Here is a 16,890-nt window from a genome sequence, read left to right on the forward strand (position 1 = left end):
TAGTAGGAGACCTCATTAGTGAAAACCTTTCATGATTCTTCCCAGGAAACCCATATAGCTGACCTAGGTGCCGCTGAGAATGTGACCTTGGTGTGATGGTAAACGGGTAATAAATCCAGCGGCTGCAGGGACACAGTGTGTAGTCTGTGGACAGCCAGGTCAATGAGGAGGCAAGCTATGAATCTAAATTGCACCTGTCTGTCTTACTCCCTTGTACCCACTATAAAATGCATTGAAATAATGGTACTCCAGTGGCTCTGCTAGATAAGGAGCACGTTATTCAGGACATTAAATGCCGCTCACCTTGCCTGATGTCCTATGTCTCACCCTCTGTCCCCCAGTTCCCCGTCAATCACCACTTTGCACTAATGAATAAAGTAAAAGCGTTATGAGGATAATCCGTAAGAATACCATGAAGCAGAGAATCATTTGCATGTCGAAGATAAAATGAAATTAAAGTAATGCAGCAGTGTTGTATCAAAAGACAGACTACCACATACACACTGACTGATGAGGACTGACAATCTGCCACAGCACACTGTGACATCAACTGGTTCAGGATTGAGATGAAACCTCGCCCTGCCACACAGACAGGTGACAGGTCAAACAAACAGCTTCTCCATATGACTGTTATTAACCTCAGGCTCACACTGCTTAAAGGAAGTGCCTGCCAGCGTGTTAGACATATTGGCAATAAAAGTCCAATTCAATCAGAATGTGAAGGAAACACTGGGGCCTCTGCTTTTTCATCCATGTTAACCACATGTTGGCTGTCAGTTTTTCAGGCGTGTCAGACACAGTGAGCGGCAGACTCCAGTATTTACAAGCCGGGTTCGTCATTTCTGCAGCCAAATTGATTTTCATTGTACAGATGATGATGAATAATGAGTGGTGTGCTGTGAAAGTGACAGGGATGTCCCCTCAGAGACCACCAAGAAAATACATTTCAGGAGGATATCTGTCGGCTGAAGGCTACAGGATGTTATATTTCTTAGCTGTGGATTTATCTCCGTGGTTTTCCACAGTAGGTTGGTTTAGTTTCAGTTCAGGCTTGTTCTCACTTCACCATCCCTGCAAATCACTGCATCCCTGTGGAGTCAGAAATCTGCACCCACAGACCCTCAGTGTGGTGGAACAGCAGTGAGAGAGCATAACTCAGGATGTAGTGGATCTCTGTCGCCATCTACAGAAACATGTAGCCCACACTTAAATGAGCTTTAGCACTTGAGTGCACCGTGAGGGTAAAAACTCAGCTGACACATTTTGTCTTTGTGGAGTGGAGTTTACTCAGTGATTCAGGCTGATTATATAAAAATATTTGATTTACATTAGCAGGCAGAATTACTGTGACACACATCAAAATGATTATTGGGATGTGGTTGTTTGAACAAAAGGCAAAAAATCTAAAATATAGGAAAATAACGTGATGGAAGTCAAAGCATGAGCTACACTTGTCACCGCTCTTCTCTCCGGCGCGCTGTGTGAAGAGAATCAAACGCACCCAGCGGCAGTGTCATGTGGTTGGTCATGAGGAAGTAAACAGGGAAGAGAAGACATAAAAAGGCAAGTCTTTTCTCTACAGTCCAACACTGTTGAAATTTACGGCTATTTAAATAACATCACCAAGACGCAAAAAGTCAGTTTACCAACATATGTTCGCATCTTTCATTGCGCTGTCGTTCGCAGCATCAAGGCTAACCACAGTAGCTAACCGGCTACATGCTAACGTTGGCATGACCATGTAACAACTAACGTTACTTCTCGAATACTTCTGTTTAACCAAACAAGTCAGTTAAAAGCTGAATGAGTGTTTTCAGTGTGTTTTGACGTGTCTTTAAGAAACCTGGAACCTATGAAACACTAGGGTGTTAAAAGTAGACGTCACTGGACTAACGTTCAACAGAGTGAAAATGAGTGCCATGTATTAAAAAGCTTACCGCACTGTACTTCCGGTGAGAAAACCTCCGTTGTTATGCAAACTACTTTGATATTACTATACATTTGTTGAGTAAAGGTAATGCTAATGTTATAAGGTATAACGTAAAGCCATAGGGAGAGTGTCTGTTTTATTTGCATCCATTTGGTCGAGTCAGAACCAGGACCAGTCAGGATGGAGCCAGGCATTCATTATCTTGCACAAGGGCTCTGTAGCAGGGTGGATGAAATAATTTGTCTACTTGAGAAAACACAAGCCTGGAAGTGAATTATTTGTTGTTTTAAATATCCGCTTTGTCTGGACTATTCAAACATTCATTTTGCTGCAGACACACAGGGTCAAGGTGTCACTGTTCTGTGCATCCTCTTCCTCCTCTTCCTCCAACCGCTATGGTGGACTTCCTGGCGGAGAACAACCTGTGTGGCCAGGCCATCCTCAGGATAGTCTCCAGAGGAAATGCCATCATCGCTGAGCTTCTGCGCCTCTCTGACTTCATCCCTGCAGTTTTCAGGCTGAAGGACAAGAGTGACCAGCAGAAATATGGAGACATCATTTGTGACTTTAGCTACTTCAAGGTATGGGTTTGATCAGGGCAGGTAGTTAAAGCTTAACATACAAGTGCTGTGGCTATATAAGTGCATACACATTTTGTAGACTTGAGGAAACTAGGCACATGATGCATGCTCATTGTGATGCAGTCAATATTTAAGACGTTATTTATATATTTCGAAATTGGAGGTGGGGATCATTTTGCTTTAGTTGTAATAGCTGCATAATACCAGCACTGGTTTTGCAGGGCAGCCGTAGGTTTTTCCCAGAGATGAGGACATTAACAAACATTTTAACTCTGCTTTCTTATTTGAAAAGCTGTTCAAGGATGTCCCATTTGTCAGGAGGTGTGTGCACCTTTTCATAAAGACACGAGTGCCGACTGACTATCAAGATGTTGCTTCTTTGCCAGGGCCCAGAGTATTACGAGGGGAAGCTGGAAGCCAAACCTGAGCTTCAGGACCTGGATGAAGAGTTCAGGGAGAACAACATTGAAATTCTGTCGAGGTTCTATCTGGCTTTTGAAAGTGTCCACAAATATATAGTGGATCTTAACAGGTAAGACGGGATTGGGCTACTTAGTTTCTTTTCCAGTTCACATTGAGTTCAGTGGATTTAAGAGCAAAAGTTCCTCAGAATACGAAAATGTGTTTTGAGCCGTCCTATTGAAAGAAACAACAAAAACACAGTCTGTGACATTAATTCACCCTCCCTTGTTTTTCTCCTGTTTTAAATTGCAAAACATGATGCAGAATATATTACAAAAACTGCTCTCTCCTTTCTTTAGATATTTAGATGACCTACATGAGGGTGTTTATATTCAGCAGACCCTGGAGACTGTGCTTCTAAATGAGGATGGGAAGCAGCTTTTAGTAAGTAACACAAATGCAAATCAGTTTTAATTTTATAACATTACAAGAACAAGCTGACATTATCTCGTCTGCTTATCTCTTTGTGATTAGTTCACAACAGAATTAATAAAACAAACTGAAAAGACACTCCAGAAGTTAATCGTATATGTTTTCTTTTCCCACCCAGTGCGAGGCTCTCTACCTTTATGGAGTCATGTTGCTGGTTATTGACCAAAAGATTGAAGGGGAGGTCAGAGAGAGGATGCTCGTTTCCTACTATAGATACAGGTGCACTTGTGACTCACACACTCTCACATACACATTCATGACATTATCTCGCTGACTCACACCCTCAGTGTGCTCAGTTCATTTGTTAATAGTGATGTTCGCTCACGGCAAGGTTGAGTCACTCACTTGAGTCATGCGTGCATTTGCTTAAAACATTAGAGGGAACATTGGAGTTGGTGTACCTGATCCCTTTTTATCTCTTGGTTTTAGCCTCTCAGTTGCAATATCATGTCTTTTTTAAATGTGCTTGAACTCTTCACCTTTCAGTGTATCAGATGTTATTTTACATCAAAAATATTATTTTCTGTATAAATATAATGCTAACAGGTTCATATTTGTGTGACATATGAACATCTTGATAATCAGTAGATTTACATCAATTATGCTAATTGCAATGCCAGGTGTGCAGACAATACACACAGAAACATGCTGAATTGAACTGCATTTGACATTACTGATTATTTGCAAAATGATTTAGTAATCTTGCTTTAATAACTAGTGATATAATAAGAAATGACATGTAACTTTTGTCCACACTAGCTCCATTCTTTAAAATGTACCCCTGTTTTTTCTTCAGTGCTGCCCGCTCATCAGCAGACTCCAACCTGGATGACATCTGTAAGCTCCTGCGCAGCACCGGCTACTCCAGTCAGCCTGGAGCAAAACGGCCTTCCAACTACCCAGAGAGCTACTTCCACAGAGTTCCCATCAGTAACACCTTTATTAGCATGGTCATTGGGAGGCTGCGCTCTGACGACATATACAACCAAGTGAGGAACATTTGAAACATCATTTTCAACTTTTTGTGAAACCTACCAAATACAGTTTCCTTTGTCATAGATTTTATGGGACTGTTACAACTTGAGTGGCTATAGATTGTGTCAAATCACATTTCTCTTCCCGTCTACCAGGTGTCTGCATACCCTCTACCAGAGCATCGTAGCACAGCGCTGGCCAACCAGGCAGCCATGCTGTATGTCTGCCTCTACTTCAGCTCCTCCATACTGCACACCCAGCAGGCCAAGATGAGAGAGATAGTGGACAAGTACTTCCCTGACAACTGGGTAAGACATTTGTTGTGTGAAAGGATTTATCACTAGACATCCTGTGGGCTCAGTGTGCACCAGTAATGTCGCGCCAGTAGATCAGAGCGGAATGTCAACAACTTTTTGAAATGCTACGGCATTTACAAAATTGTCTTGCTTTGTCTCAGTTTTTATTGTTTTTATTTGAGGGGTATTTACTGAAGTGTTTGTGTTGTCTGTCTGCAGGTAATCAGCATCTACATGGGGATCACAGTAAACCTGGTGGAGGCTTGGGAACCATACAAAGCTGCCAAGACTGCTCTCAACTACACCCTTGACTCTGCTAACATCAAAGAGCAGGTATTAAAAATTTTGGATTGGCACTCTATTATATGCAGGTACTGATAACTGTGTCTGCAGAATTTGCAAGTCATCCAATGTGACTGTGCAGAATCTAAATGGAAACACTAATCAAATCAATGACTTTAGAAAGATATTTAAACTTGTCTTGAAAAGTTTGTTAAAAGATAGTGAATGTACGTGAGCTCATATTGAAGTACAGATATTAACGAAGATGCAGTGTCATAGTCATGAAGAAGTCTGCACCCATAGCACGAGGAGGCAACCAGATAGTCCTTGTTTCATATGTCATCTACTAGTCTCTTTATACAGACTCTACATTCAGTGAATGTAGAGTCTGTAGGCAAACTCCGGAGATCTTGCCTCCGGAAAAAGAGCAGAAGAGCCTTGGTTTCCGGTGCTAGGCTGTTTGTAGTCCGCGTGATATTGATCAATCACGTTTGAGCCGGCTGCAGTTGTTGCCAGGTTAAACACTCCGTGCGGTGAACTAACGAGGCGGAACATAATTGGTGTCACTGCAAACTCTGAATCCATCGCAATGGTTCAGCATATTTAAACGGAAGTCGGAAACGGAAATTCGCCTCCTCAAACCGGAATGCCAAAAAATCGGGGGTCTGCCTCCAGAGGCTGTATCGCCCTCTGCCGGAAGTCAGAGGCCGAATCCAGCTGATGGGTTCCGAGAATGGTCATCTACAGACATTGCCATGCATCTTAAAGACCACTTATGGGAGTGATTGATTTTTTTTTATCGTCCAAGATGAAAAACTTAACTTTAATCATATCTCCCAACCAACACCACCTCTGTCACTGTGTGTTTAGGCCACTCGATATGCAGCTAGCATGGAGGGCCTGAGGCCTCAGGTGCAGCAGCTGCTGAAGGAAGGTTTCCTCAGGGAGGAGATCATTCTGGACAACATTCCCAAACTACTCAACTGTTTGAGGGACTGCAACGTCGCTATCCGCTGGCTGATGCTGCACTCCGCAGAGTCAGGTGGGAACATTGAGCAGATTTTTTGTCATAAGGAACACAATGTAGCTTGGAGAAGAAAAGATTATGTCTCCTGTGATGTTTTAATTTACCTCAGAATAACTCTAAGTGGGTCAAGTTAATAAATAGTAAGATGCTGATGTTTTATTTTCTTTAAGCAGCCTGAATTTTACTTTTTACCATTTCTAGTAGGGTTCCTGCAGATCCTTAAAAAGTCTTAAAAGGTATTAAATTTATTAATATACAAATAAGACCTTAATTAGTCCAAAATTACTTCAATTAATTTTTCAAAATTGGACACATGGGAAATTGAATTTTATGTTTTTTTTTGTTGAAGTTGCATTGCAAAATCTCATTGCTAACACTGCTAACATCTGTTTCTTTGTAAATAATTTACCAAATTTAGCTTCTTGCATCTACATCAGGCAGATCAGGATAGTAGAATCAACAACACTCATATTTTGTTTATGGCAGGGATGCTCTGAGCAGATGATCTACTGTCTGCTAGCCCACTGTCACTGTACCCTGGACAAAATGGGGTAGTACAGATTCAACCAAAATTCACTATCATACAAGATTTCACAGCATGGCTGAAACCAGTGTAATGCACTGCAGACAAGGCTCCATGTATTTTTTGCAAAAGGTGTTTCAAACTCATGGTGGTTAAGACACACAAAATTGCCAAAAAACTTGCCAAACTCATTTTATGCTACAATAAGTACTTGGGTAAAATTTTCCCTAACCCCCCTTAATTTTGGTTATTGTAAAATAGTTCCTACATTTCATTCAAAGTAGTCTTGAATAAAGTCTCTAAAAGTCTTAAATCTAACATGCCTCAAGCTGCAGAAAGCATGTCTAGTTAGTGTGAGATGGAAAGTTCCTATAGCACGTTGCTCCAGACTTTTAAATTTGTGGAAATATGATGTAGATAAAAATGCAGTTTGTTCAAACTGGTTATTTTCTTGCAGCCTATGATCCAAATAACAAGCGCCTGCGTCAGATCAAGGACCAAGTTCTTAACGACTCCAAGTACAACGCCAAGATCCTGTTCCAGCTGCTGCTCGACACTGCTCAGTTTGAGTTCACACTCAAAGAGGTGAGCGTCCTGTGAGCAACTCCACAATGTGAATGATGACAGGGAAACATGGAAAAACAGGGAGTCAAGAGCAAATTGTTATTAATATTATGGGAGATGTTAAACAAAGGAGAATGGACCCTGGGATGGTAAGCTGCCTCCAAACATGCTGAGCTCTCTGAAAAAATTAATGCCAGAACAATTCCAAAGTGACCGCACCAACTGTGTTTCTCCTCAGGTATGTCTGCTCTGTTGTCTATTAGCATAGACAGCATATGGCTAACCAGTCTATCATTAGGAGAGGACACAAATTTAATGTTCTCATTACACATCTCATCTGACTAATCCCTCCACATCAACTCAGCGTCTGTGCTGTCCCCCTTCCAGATGTTCAAGCAGATGCTGTCAGAGAAGCAGATCAAATGGGAGAGTTTTAAGAAGGAGGGATCAGAGAGAATGACTGAGCTGGCCGAAGTCTTCTCCGGCGTCAAACCTCTTACCAGGGTGGAGAAAAACGGTGAGTTACACCGTTCGGATGGGTTAGGTGAAAGGATTACACACAGCAAAGAAATGGTCCTGACGAAAGGAACCTCAGCCATACAGCGTTTCATGCTCTGAATGTCATGGATTATTTCAGTGTTGGAGCACAAATGCTTAAATGAGTTTAAGTTTGAAGCTGTGCAGAGAAAAATGTTGAGGCAGGGAAACATAGTGGAGAAACTGCATCAAAGACACACATGCAGCGAGAGGCGGATTAAATTTACATCAGTCATACTTACTTCTGTAGCCGCAACTCCGGCTCTAATGGCGAGACCATTTTTCTTAACCACTTGTGAAAAATACTTTGATAACATTCTTTCTCCACTTGTACCACATATATCTATATTCCTCCTCACAGAGAACTTACAGGCCTGGTTCAGAGAAATCTCAAAGCAGATTGAGTCTTTGAACTATGAGGACTCCACGGCTGCTGGGAGGAAGACAGTTCAGCTCATACAGGCTCTTGTTGAGGTGAGCGAGATAAAGACGTTTCACTTGGGATTTACATTTTCACATTAAACTGACAGAGTTGATTTGCTAAAACTTAATTGGAGCCTTTTGACCTTGTAATTTGAATTTAATAACGTTATTTGAATAATGTATTATTTTTAGGTTGATTGCCTGAGCTTCGTGCGTATAGATCATAAGTGAATCCATAACAATGTATGCAAATAGTGGCAGAACAAAGAGACAAAATTAACTGCTATGAAATGCATATAAATAAAGAAACATTAGAATACATAATGGAAATGTCTTGTTGGCTCAGTGGATTGTAGGGGGTTGCCCTTTTTTCTCCTGTCTGTCCTGCCACAGTCTTTTGTACAATAAGAAGTGGGACAAATATGATTTCACAAAAATTGCACTGGGTTATGTTTATGTGTACAGTCATTGATAAGTGTTTGGACACTTAGCTCGTCCATGGGCACAGGGTACGTCTCCTGAGCCAGCACTTGATTTTCCTCAAGAGCCAATGGAGATTTATTATTTTACACATTGGGAAAATAAGACTGCCAGACAAGTGCCTACGATTCCCTGGATACAGATATGTGATTTGTTTGGTCTTCAGGTCCAGGAGTTCCACCAGTTGGAGTCTAACCTGCAGGTGTGTCAGTTCCTGGCTGACACCAGGAAGTTTCTGCACCAAATGATCCGCACCATCAATATCAAAGAAGAGGTCCTTATTACTATGCAGATAGTTGGAGACCTGTCCTACGCGTGGCAGATAATTGACAGGTACTTACTTACTAATGAATATTAACTCCATAAATAAATACTACCCAAGAAGAAGATGGTAAAGCAAACTTGAATACACCGAAAATATATATTTGATAAATCAGCCACTTAAGTAACAAAGTTTTTGGAATATTTTTGTTTTGTTTTTTTTTCATTGCAATTCACATGATTTTCTATTAAAAGCTCCTCAGTAGCGTGGAGATAGTGACAGATTTGTCTTTCACATTGTCAGCCAAAAACAGTGAGTCGGTCTGCTTAGCTTTTTACACAAACCATCAAGAAGACCACAGTGCTGCAGTTGTTTCGACTTTATTTAACTCTGTTGTGTTTTTGTTTTGTCTCTACAGCAGAATTTATCCATTTGTTTTTCTTTCTTATCTTTTGTTCTGCAGCTTCACATTAATTATGCAGGAGAGTATCAGAGTCAACCCGTCCATGGTCACCAAACTGAGAGCTACATTTCTGAAGGTGAGGAGGACTGTGTGTGCATTTTCACTCAAAGACAAAAGAGTAATAATGTTGAAAAAAAAAATTCCCATAATATGTTGTTACTTGTGATGTTAAAGCTTCTATGAAATGGCTAGCGGAGTTCTAATTGATTTCCTGTACAAACAGTAAGCTAGGGAGGGAGTTGTCACAGATATTGACTGGGATTTATAGTAGCCAATCACGCTGAATGTACGTTACGCCTTCTTGCCAAATTTCAGATTGACAGTAGCTATAGCTCAACATGGAGAACAGCCATGGGGACAGCCTGCTCTCTGTTGTCGAGGGCTTACATTTCCTGCGCCTGCGGATATTAACAATAAATTGGACAGGGATGAAATGGAAGAGAAGTGTTCTGGAGTGAGGCCAATACATGTTCGAGGCGAGATCGGAAGCCGGCAGTGCTGTTAATGAAGGAGAGAGCGTTTAATTGGATGCAAAATGAGTATATGCCCCTGAGTGCAGGATCAGTCATTAACATTTGTTAGTGTTTTCCAGGAAATAACAAACTCTAAAATAACATTAAGAATACCTACTTTTTTTATCATTGTTGGGCAAGATACTGGTGTATAGGAAACGATTAGTGCAAGACATATGGTGACAAAAACATGGGAACTTTAAAAGAATTCTTTTGTTGGTTTGTTTGTGTGAGCAGCTGGCATCTGCATTGGACCTTCCATTGCTGCGAATCAACCAGGCCAACAGCGCTGACCTGCTGAGCGTTTCACAGTTCTACTCTGGAGAGTTGGTGGCTTATGTCAGAAAGGTACAATACATTAAAGTCATGTTTTTACATATGATATTACAAAATAGCTCCTGCATGTGAAGGTATTTATCACAGAGGGCATAGTCTCTTACACTTCCTGTGGCACTCACGAATGAACATGGTTTCACAACTTTAACAAATGAGCTCTGCATGCTGTAAATTATTGTTGGTAGCTGCAGTAACACCTGCAGCCATGATTAATGTTTCTACAGCCATCTGTTTGGCAAATTTACCCTGAAACAGCTACTTAGTGGATGTGTACCTTAAGATGCTATTACCTTCTGGTTTCATCAGCCACATGCCATGTTACATTATGCTGGAGGATTTGCTCCTACTAGCTGTACACACGATTTTTCATCTACAGCATGGTGTACCATCTGCTTTTGAAGACAAATCTCAACTCTTCTGTCTTTAAAAAAACCCTCAAAGTTTACTAGGGTATTAGATTCATTTGGTGCTCAGTTTGGGTATTTTATCCTCTTGCTTCCAGGTGCTGCAGATCATCCCAGAGAGCATGTTCACCTCTTTGGCCAAGATCATCAAGCTGCAGATCCATGACATCATGGAGGTGCCAACGCGGCTTGATAAGGACAAGCTAAAGGACTACTCCCAGCTCGGGGCTCGCTATGAAGTAAAACAGCTGTTGTCTTAACAATGTGCATGTAGCTCCTGGACTGTTGTTCAGACTGTCAGTGAAGAAATGAAAATAATTAGATATTAGAAAGAGAGGCCTCAAGTTGTGCTATTTAGACACCAACTTGTCTTTTGTATGAGTCTGAGGCAATCATACTTGCTGCCATTTCTAAACGTTTCTTTCAAACTAACTTGCAGCTTTTCATGTGAATACAAATGAGAAAATAAGTGTCAGGGACTTACTTCGCCGCTTCTCCGCCATGTTGCTTTCTCTTTCTACCTGCGCTCTACCTCGCTGTTCTTCCTCCCCCTCTCTTCTTGTTGTGAGGAAGCATTTCCTGTGTGCCAGCGCGGGAATGTCGCCGGTAGACACGCATACTAAAAATGATATATATTGAAAAATACCGCGAGATGTTAGAGGAGTCGATCGGCTTAATCAGCATTGTGTCATCTCCTCTAGTAGTGGCTTGGGTGAAACGGACATTTACGGACTTGTAGAAGTTACGCACTGTAGCTTTAAATGCGTTAATCAGAATTTGTTAGCCTGGTATTGAAAATGTGTCAAATGCCTTGAAATCAAACGTGTTTAACTCTTGAAAAGAATGTCAAATCAAATTTAAAAACTTAAAACAAAACAGCATCACACATTCCTCTACATGCAATTCAAGTACAGTGTCTACTGGCATTCATCTGACTGATTTAATTTAAAGCTACAGTTGGTAACTTTTATAAATGTAACTTTTTGTCATATCTGCTGAAACTGCTTAGTTGCATCTTTACACATGAACGAAAACAACCAATGAGGAGAGGCAAGGAGTTTCTAAGACACAGCTGTCAATCATGTCAGTCACTGTTAATGAACTGCAGTCAAACTGTCAGACTAGGCAGTGCTGATCAAATATGAATCAAGATTTTGTTTCTGCAATCAGTTGGTTTAGTTGGTTGGCAGTGCTTGGTGCTTCGTTTGACTGTGTCCAACATGGCAGTCGGGTCACAAACTTTCTGATTTTACAGCTAAACAGTACACTAAAATATGTTTCTAAAAGCGTTTGAGATTCACTGAATTCTGTCATTTGTGTGCCTAAACATCCTTCTTCCTCATGTGATTACAGGTGGCTAAACTCACCCACGACATCTCCATTTTCACTGAGGGGATCCTGATGATGAAGACCACTCTAGTTGGGATCATTAAGGTAGACAATGTGATAGTTATTTGGACTTGTTGAGAAGTTTAAGACTTTTGCTTTTAGCATCATGATAGATTGTTAAAACTTGCTTCTGTTCCAACAAGCAGAAAGGGATATGGTGTCTCCATCAGCCACAGTGCAGTTCAAGATTAAGTAGCTGTAGTGGATTTGACTTTGCTAACACACTGTGATGCATTAGGTGGATCCTAAGCAGCTTCTGGAGGATGGCATCAGGAAGGAGCTGGTGAAGAGGGTTGCTTATGCTCTACACAAAGGATTGATCTTCAACCCCAAGGCTAAGGTCAGACTTCAGATCTGCTGTCTGTTGATCACTAAATATTTTTATGTGTATATTTAAAAGTGCTTTATCAAGTTTGTGACATATATATGTGTCACATCAAATCACTAACACAGGACAAAAAACGTTAACAATTTACAATCACAGGTTTTGCTCAGAATACAGCATAGAAAATATTTTCAATGGCTCCTTATAATGTATTAAAAAAGTACTAATGTCCTTGTGATATCTTGCCCTGTGAGAAGTGAAAGCAGTGAAAAGTTAAAACAAGATCTTCTGCTCTCTCAGCCAAGTGAGTTGATGCCCAAGTTGAAGGATATGGCAGCCACCATGGATGGGTTCTACAGGTCGTTTGAGTACATCCAGGACTACGTCAGCATATACGGCCTTAAAATCTGGCAGGAGGAGGTGTCCCGTATCATCAACTACAATGTGGAACAGGAATGCAACAGCTTCCTCAGGGCCAAGGTCAGGCTTAACACAGCAGCATGCTTTTTACAGTTTCTTATCACATCCCCGAATAGTGCACCAGCATCACTTCGTCCCTCTGTAATCAGTAAGAAATGCTCTGGTAGCTCTGGTCTGTTTGTCTGTAACAGGACTTGATTGATTGGTTATTTCCTTGCTTCCAATCAGATCCAGGACTGGCAGAGTGTGCACCAGTCCACCCACATCCCCATCCCAAAGTTTCCCTCTGTGGACGAGTCTGCCACCTTCATCGGTCGTCTCTGCAGAGAGATTCTCCGGATCACTGATCCCAAGTATGTCTCCTCAAATATAACAGTGAAACTGAAATAGAAAAGTCAATGAAAGGAATACTTTACACCCCAAAATGATCATTTGTATAACAGTTACTCACCCTGTGTTACTAGAGTCTGTGAAGAAAACTGTTTTTCTTGCATGCCTCCAGTGAATGAAGAATCCAGAAACTGAAAAAATTCTTGATGAATTGACGTCATAGATAAATGTGTCTATCAACAGCAAAACTATATGAAAACATCCTTTTACAAACTGACACAGCTCATGCAGTATAATCCAAGTCTCATTTATCCAGTCGGATGCTCAGAACTTTCTAAACTGACAGCCCTTTCTGATGGGAAACTTAAAGTGAAAGTGAAAATTAGCTATGCTCACTTCAAAGCCAGACTCCACTGACAAAAACAGTCATTTTACCAAGCACAACAGAGCTGCTGATCTACCGCTACCTCGATCAGTAGTTTGTTTGTGTCATTGTGTGATTATGGTGATTCCAAATTAACCCTTTAAACAAAGTCACACAATAACACAAACAAACTAAAAGAATTATTCCTCCAAGTATTTACTTTATCAGAAAAACTAGGCTTAAATCTGAAGATGGAGATTAAATCTTTGGTCATATCTGTAGATGCTGAATCGTACAGTCTCCAAAAGCTCTCCCTGACAAACATTTGTCCTTCCTACAGAGTAACATGCTATATCGACCAGATGAACACCTGGTATGACCTGAGGAGCCACCAGGAGGTCACCAACAACAGGCTGTTCTCTGAGATCCAGAACACCCTCGGTACATTTGGCCTCAATGGACTAGACCGCCTGCTCTGCTTCATGATTGTCAAGGAACTGCAGGTAATTAGTATTCAAAAAAAGGTCTCAAGCTGTGCAACAAAACTACCAAAAGGCTCTTTATTGGTGACAAAAAGTAATGAATCCAGGTGTGTAAGGGCTTTAATGGTATCTTCAGTGCTTAGAGTATGCATACATGAATATATTTGCATATATAAGAACCTGTTTCTCCCGTTAGAACTTCCTGATATTGCTTCAGAGGACCATCCTGAAGGACAAAGCTGTGGTGGATGTTTTCAAAGCCATGCTGGGTGCTGTCAACCCAGTCCAGGGCATTGTGGGTAGGTTTTCATTTAGGACATCCCACAATTTGCCAGGACCATTTTTTTTTCCTTGAGAAGAGTCAATTTTTCCTTTTTTTTGTGCAACAGGTAATGCCAGCAAAGTGTATGCCAGCGCTGTGGCAAAAACCCAGAAGATCTGGGGTGCATACCTGGAGGCCATTATGAAGGTACTGCTCCATGATATTTTCTAATATTGTCAATAGAAAATAGTTATTGATAACTTAAGTTTAGTTGTTTATAGGTTACGTTATCTTTGAGGATGAAGCATGAGCTCAAATTGTGTTTACAATCTTTAATGACCCCCTCCATCCTGTATTTTCATGCCACTCCATCTGCCATCTGCCATCTGCCAGTACCAATAAAGACATGATGCTGCAAAAATAATGTTAAATAAATGTGTGTGTTGTAGGTTGGTCAGATGCAGATTCTCAGGCAGCAGATTGCTAATGAGCTGAACTACTCCTGCAAGTTTGACTCCAAACACCTGGCTGCTGCCCTGGAAAACCTCAACAAGTCAGTCAAGTCTCTTTCTCAAGTTTCTCCACTTCAGAGAACACAGAACCACTGCGCTAATATTTCTGTAGTTGTGCTGATAAATGATTATTGCTCCAATTAAAACTTTCCTTCAAACTCCTTTATTCATTTACCATATTTCAACTCCTGTTGCGCCCTTGCCAGGTCTTTGCTGGCAGACATTGAAGCTCACTACCAGGATCCATCACTGCCCTACCCTAAAGAGGACAACACTCTCCTGTATGACATCACTGCCCACCTGGAGGCTGCCGGCATTCACAACCCACTCAACAAGGTGATTACTGTTTGACCAATAATAATTGAATTTCAGAAACCACCACAAACTGAAGCCAGTGTCACCCGTGTTTATTGTCTGCACTCTCTGTCTGTTTTCTGTTTTGTGTGGTTGTGCACTGCAGAACGCTCTGACCATATGTCTTCCGTTTATGATTCTCACAGATCTACATCACCACAAAGCGCCTACCTTACTTCCCCATCATCAACTTCCTGTTTGTTATCGCCCAGCTGCCTAAACTTCAGTACAGCAAAAACCATGGCAAGTTATTTTCAGTTTACTATAGTTCAGCTTTTATGGCACTGTGGTTAATGAGTTATTGAGTTGCACAATCATGAATGTAACAGGTCAAATCAGTGTGCCCACATGGCAAAACACCCATTACAGGCTGCTCTATCTCTTACAGTTTACATGTAGTTTTTAATTGGGCAGGCTACTTACTGTCCTTAGCGCACATAGAGCATTATTCTGGGAAATGTAGGAGGTCACTACTTGGACTAGAGAGGTTTAAGGATTGTGAGCACACCAGATTCTTGGTGTAATAGTGAGACATTACATGGTGGATTTTTTGCCAGGCTTGGTATGAAAGGCTGCATCCACATGTAAATGAATACATGACTAATGTAATATGTTTACCCAGGAATGACCTGCAGGAAAGCCACAGATCCAGTTGACTGGCCTCCGCTAGTTCTCGGCATGCTCACCCTGCTCAAGCAGTTTCACTCGAGATACACGCATCAGTTCTTGGCTCTCATTGGTCAGTTCATCCGCTCTATCATGGACCAGTGCACAAGGTAACAAAACAGACTCGAGTAAGACTTCTTTCTGTGTAACTTTAAGTTAAGATTTCTGTTTTTGATTGCTTGAGCAGGATAAATGTATAAAATGTCTCCTGTTATGGGTTTATTTGCTCATGTTTGAGTTTTCGTTTGACCTCATCACAGTCAGAGGATCCCTGATATGCCTTCTGATGTGGTGGGAGCTCTGATGTTCCTGGAAGACTATGTGAAGTACACAAAACTGTCACGCAAGGTACGATAACTTTGACGCTAGTAGTGCTGCCAGTAATATTTACAAATGTGGCAAATGATAGTATGCTTAGCAACTGTATTGTTATACAGCAATATGCAATAACTTTCAGCTGTAACAAATGGTAAATCTTACAGCACCATGCCCTGAATGAGACACGACTTTAAACATTTCTAAAGCAGTATTTTTTGCATTTTTACTGTTTGTGCTGTGGGATAGTAACATGTTTATTCCTTTTTTTTCTCTTTATTCTTAAGGTGGCCGAAGCCCATGTGCCCAGTTTCATTTTTGACGAGTTCAGAACAATACTGTGAAGATCTGGAGAAGTGTTTCATCAAAAAGTTATGCTTTTGTTGCCTTAGGCTTTTTTTCACTGCAGACATTTTAACTTGTCATAGTATGAAAAGCACAGGTGTAACTAATAATATTAACAATGGCTCTGTCAAAGTGTTCCATTGCGCCATGGCAGTGCAACAGTGAGCAAAGCATGCACAATACCAGGACCCTGAAACTGAAGGGAGTTTGGCCTTCAGTGATTTTAATAATTACACCAGTGCTTCGGTCCCCAACATAAAAAAAAGCCTATTAAGTTGTTGACTTAAACATTTCAATGACCATTAATGTCTTAATGCACTAATAATAGATTGTACATAAATATAGATTTTAAGTAGCAAATGACTTAACTTGCCAACTTTGTGTATTGTGACTTTGTGCCATTTTCGAACACAGTTAATAAATAAATAAGAATATTTGTAATATGTGGTTATGTTTCTTTTCTTTTTCTTTTATTTCGGTCAAGGCTTTTACTTTGAAAAAACAAGCCCGGAAGTTAGACTTAAGCCCCACTCCAGAGTTATATTTTAGCGGGTGACTTCCCTGTGTTCCTGTCGCTAATTTATTTCACTTCTGGTTGTTATCCTCATAATAATATTAATAAAACAAACTCGACACA

At 40.8% G+C, this 16,890-nt stretch overlaps 1 protein-coding gene across 3 annotated transcripts; it reads left to right on the plus strand.

Annotated features, from left to right (window-relative positions):
* Positions 1-1,457: 1,457 nt before the first annotated feature.
* Positions 1,458-16,694, plus strand: washc5 (WASH complex subunit 5). 3 transcript variants are annotated; one of them, XM_033641739.2, is made up of 29 exons: positions 1,458-1,563; positions 2,265-2,511; positions 2,898-3,043; positions 3,273-3,357; positions 3,524-3,624; positions 4,202-4,394; positions 4,536-4,688; positions 4,896-5,009; positions 5,829-6,000; positions 6,966-7,093; positions 7,460-7,589; positions 7,971-8,083; positions 8,679-8,845; positions 9,238-9,313; positions 9,987-10,097; positions 10,588-10,728; positions 11,843-11,923; positions 12,117-12,218; positions 12,504-12,683; positions 12,852-12,976; positions 13,658-13,820; positions 13,996-14,098; positions 14,189-14,268; positions 14,511-14,614; positions 14,780-14,909; positions 15,074-15,170; positions 15,550-15,703; positions 15,854-15,941; positions 16,196-16,694. In XM_033641739.2, the coding sequence occupies exons 2-29, from the start codon at positions 2,326-2,328 to the stop codon at positions 16,250-16,252; spliced, it is 3,480 nt and encodes a 1,159-aa protein (XP_033497630.2). In that variant the 5' UTR covers positions 1,458-1,563; positions 2,265-2,325; the 3' UTR covers positions 16,253-16,694. The 3 variants fall into 3 exon arrangements, with proteins under 3 accessions (XP_033497630.2, XP_078028050.1, XP_078028049.1); XM_078171924.1 differs by having other exon boundaries at positions 1,503-1,563; positions 2,321-2,511; XM_078171923.1 differs by having other exon boundaries at positions 1,505-1,563; positions 2,273-2,511.
* Positions 16,695-16,890: the final 196 nt, after the last annotated feature.

The sequence above is a fragment of the Epinephelus lanceolatus genome, chromosome 10 (genome assembly GCF_041903045.1).
Source record: "Epinephelus lanceolatus isolate andai-2023 chromosome 10, ASM4190304v1, whole genome shotgun sequence".
In the NCBI taxonomy this organism is placed as follows: Eukaryota; Metazoa; Chordata; class Actinopteri; order Perciformes; family Serranidae; genus Epinephelus; species Epinephelus lanceolatus.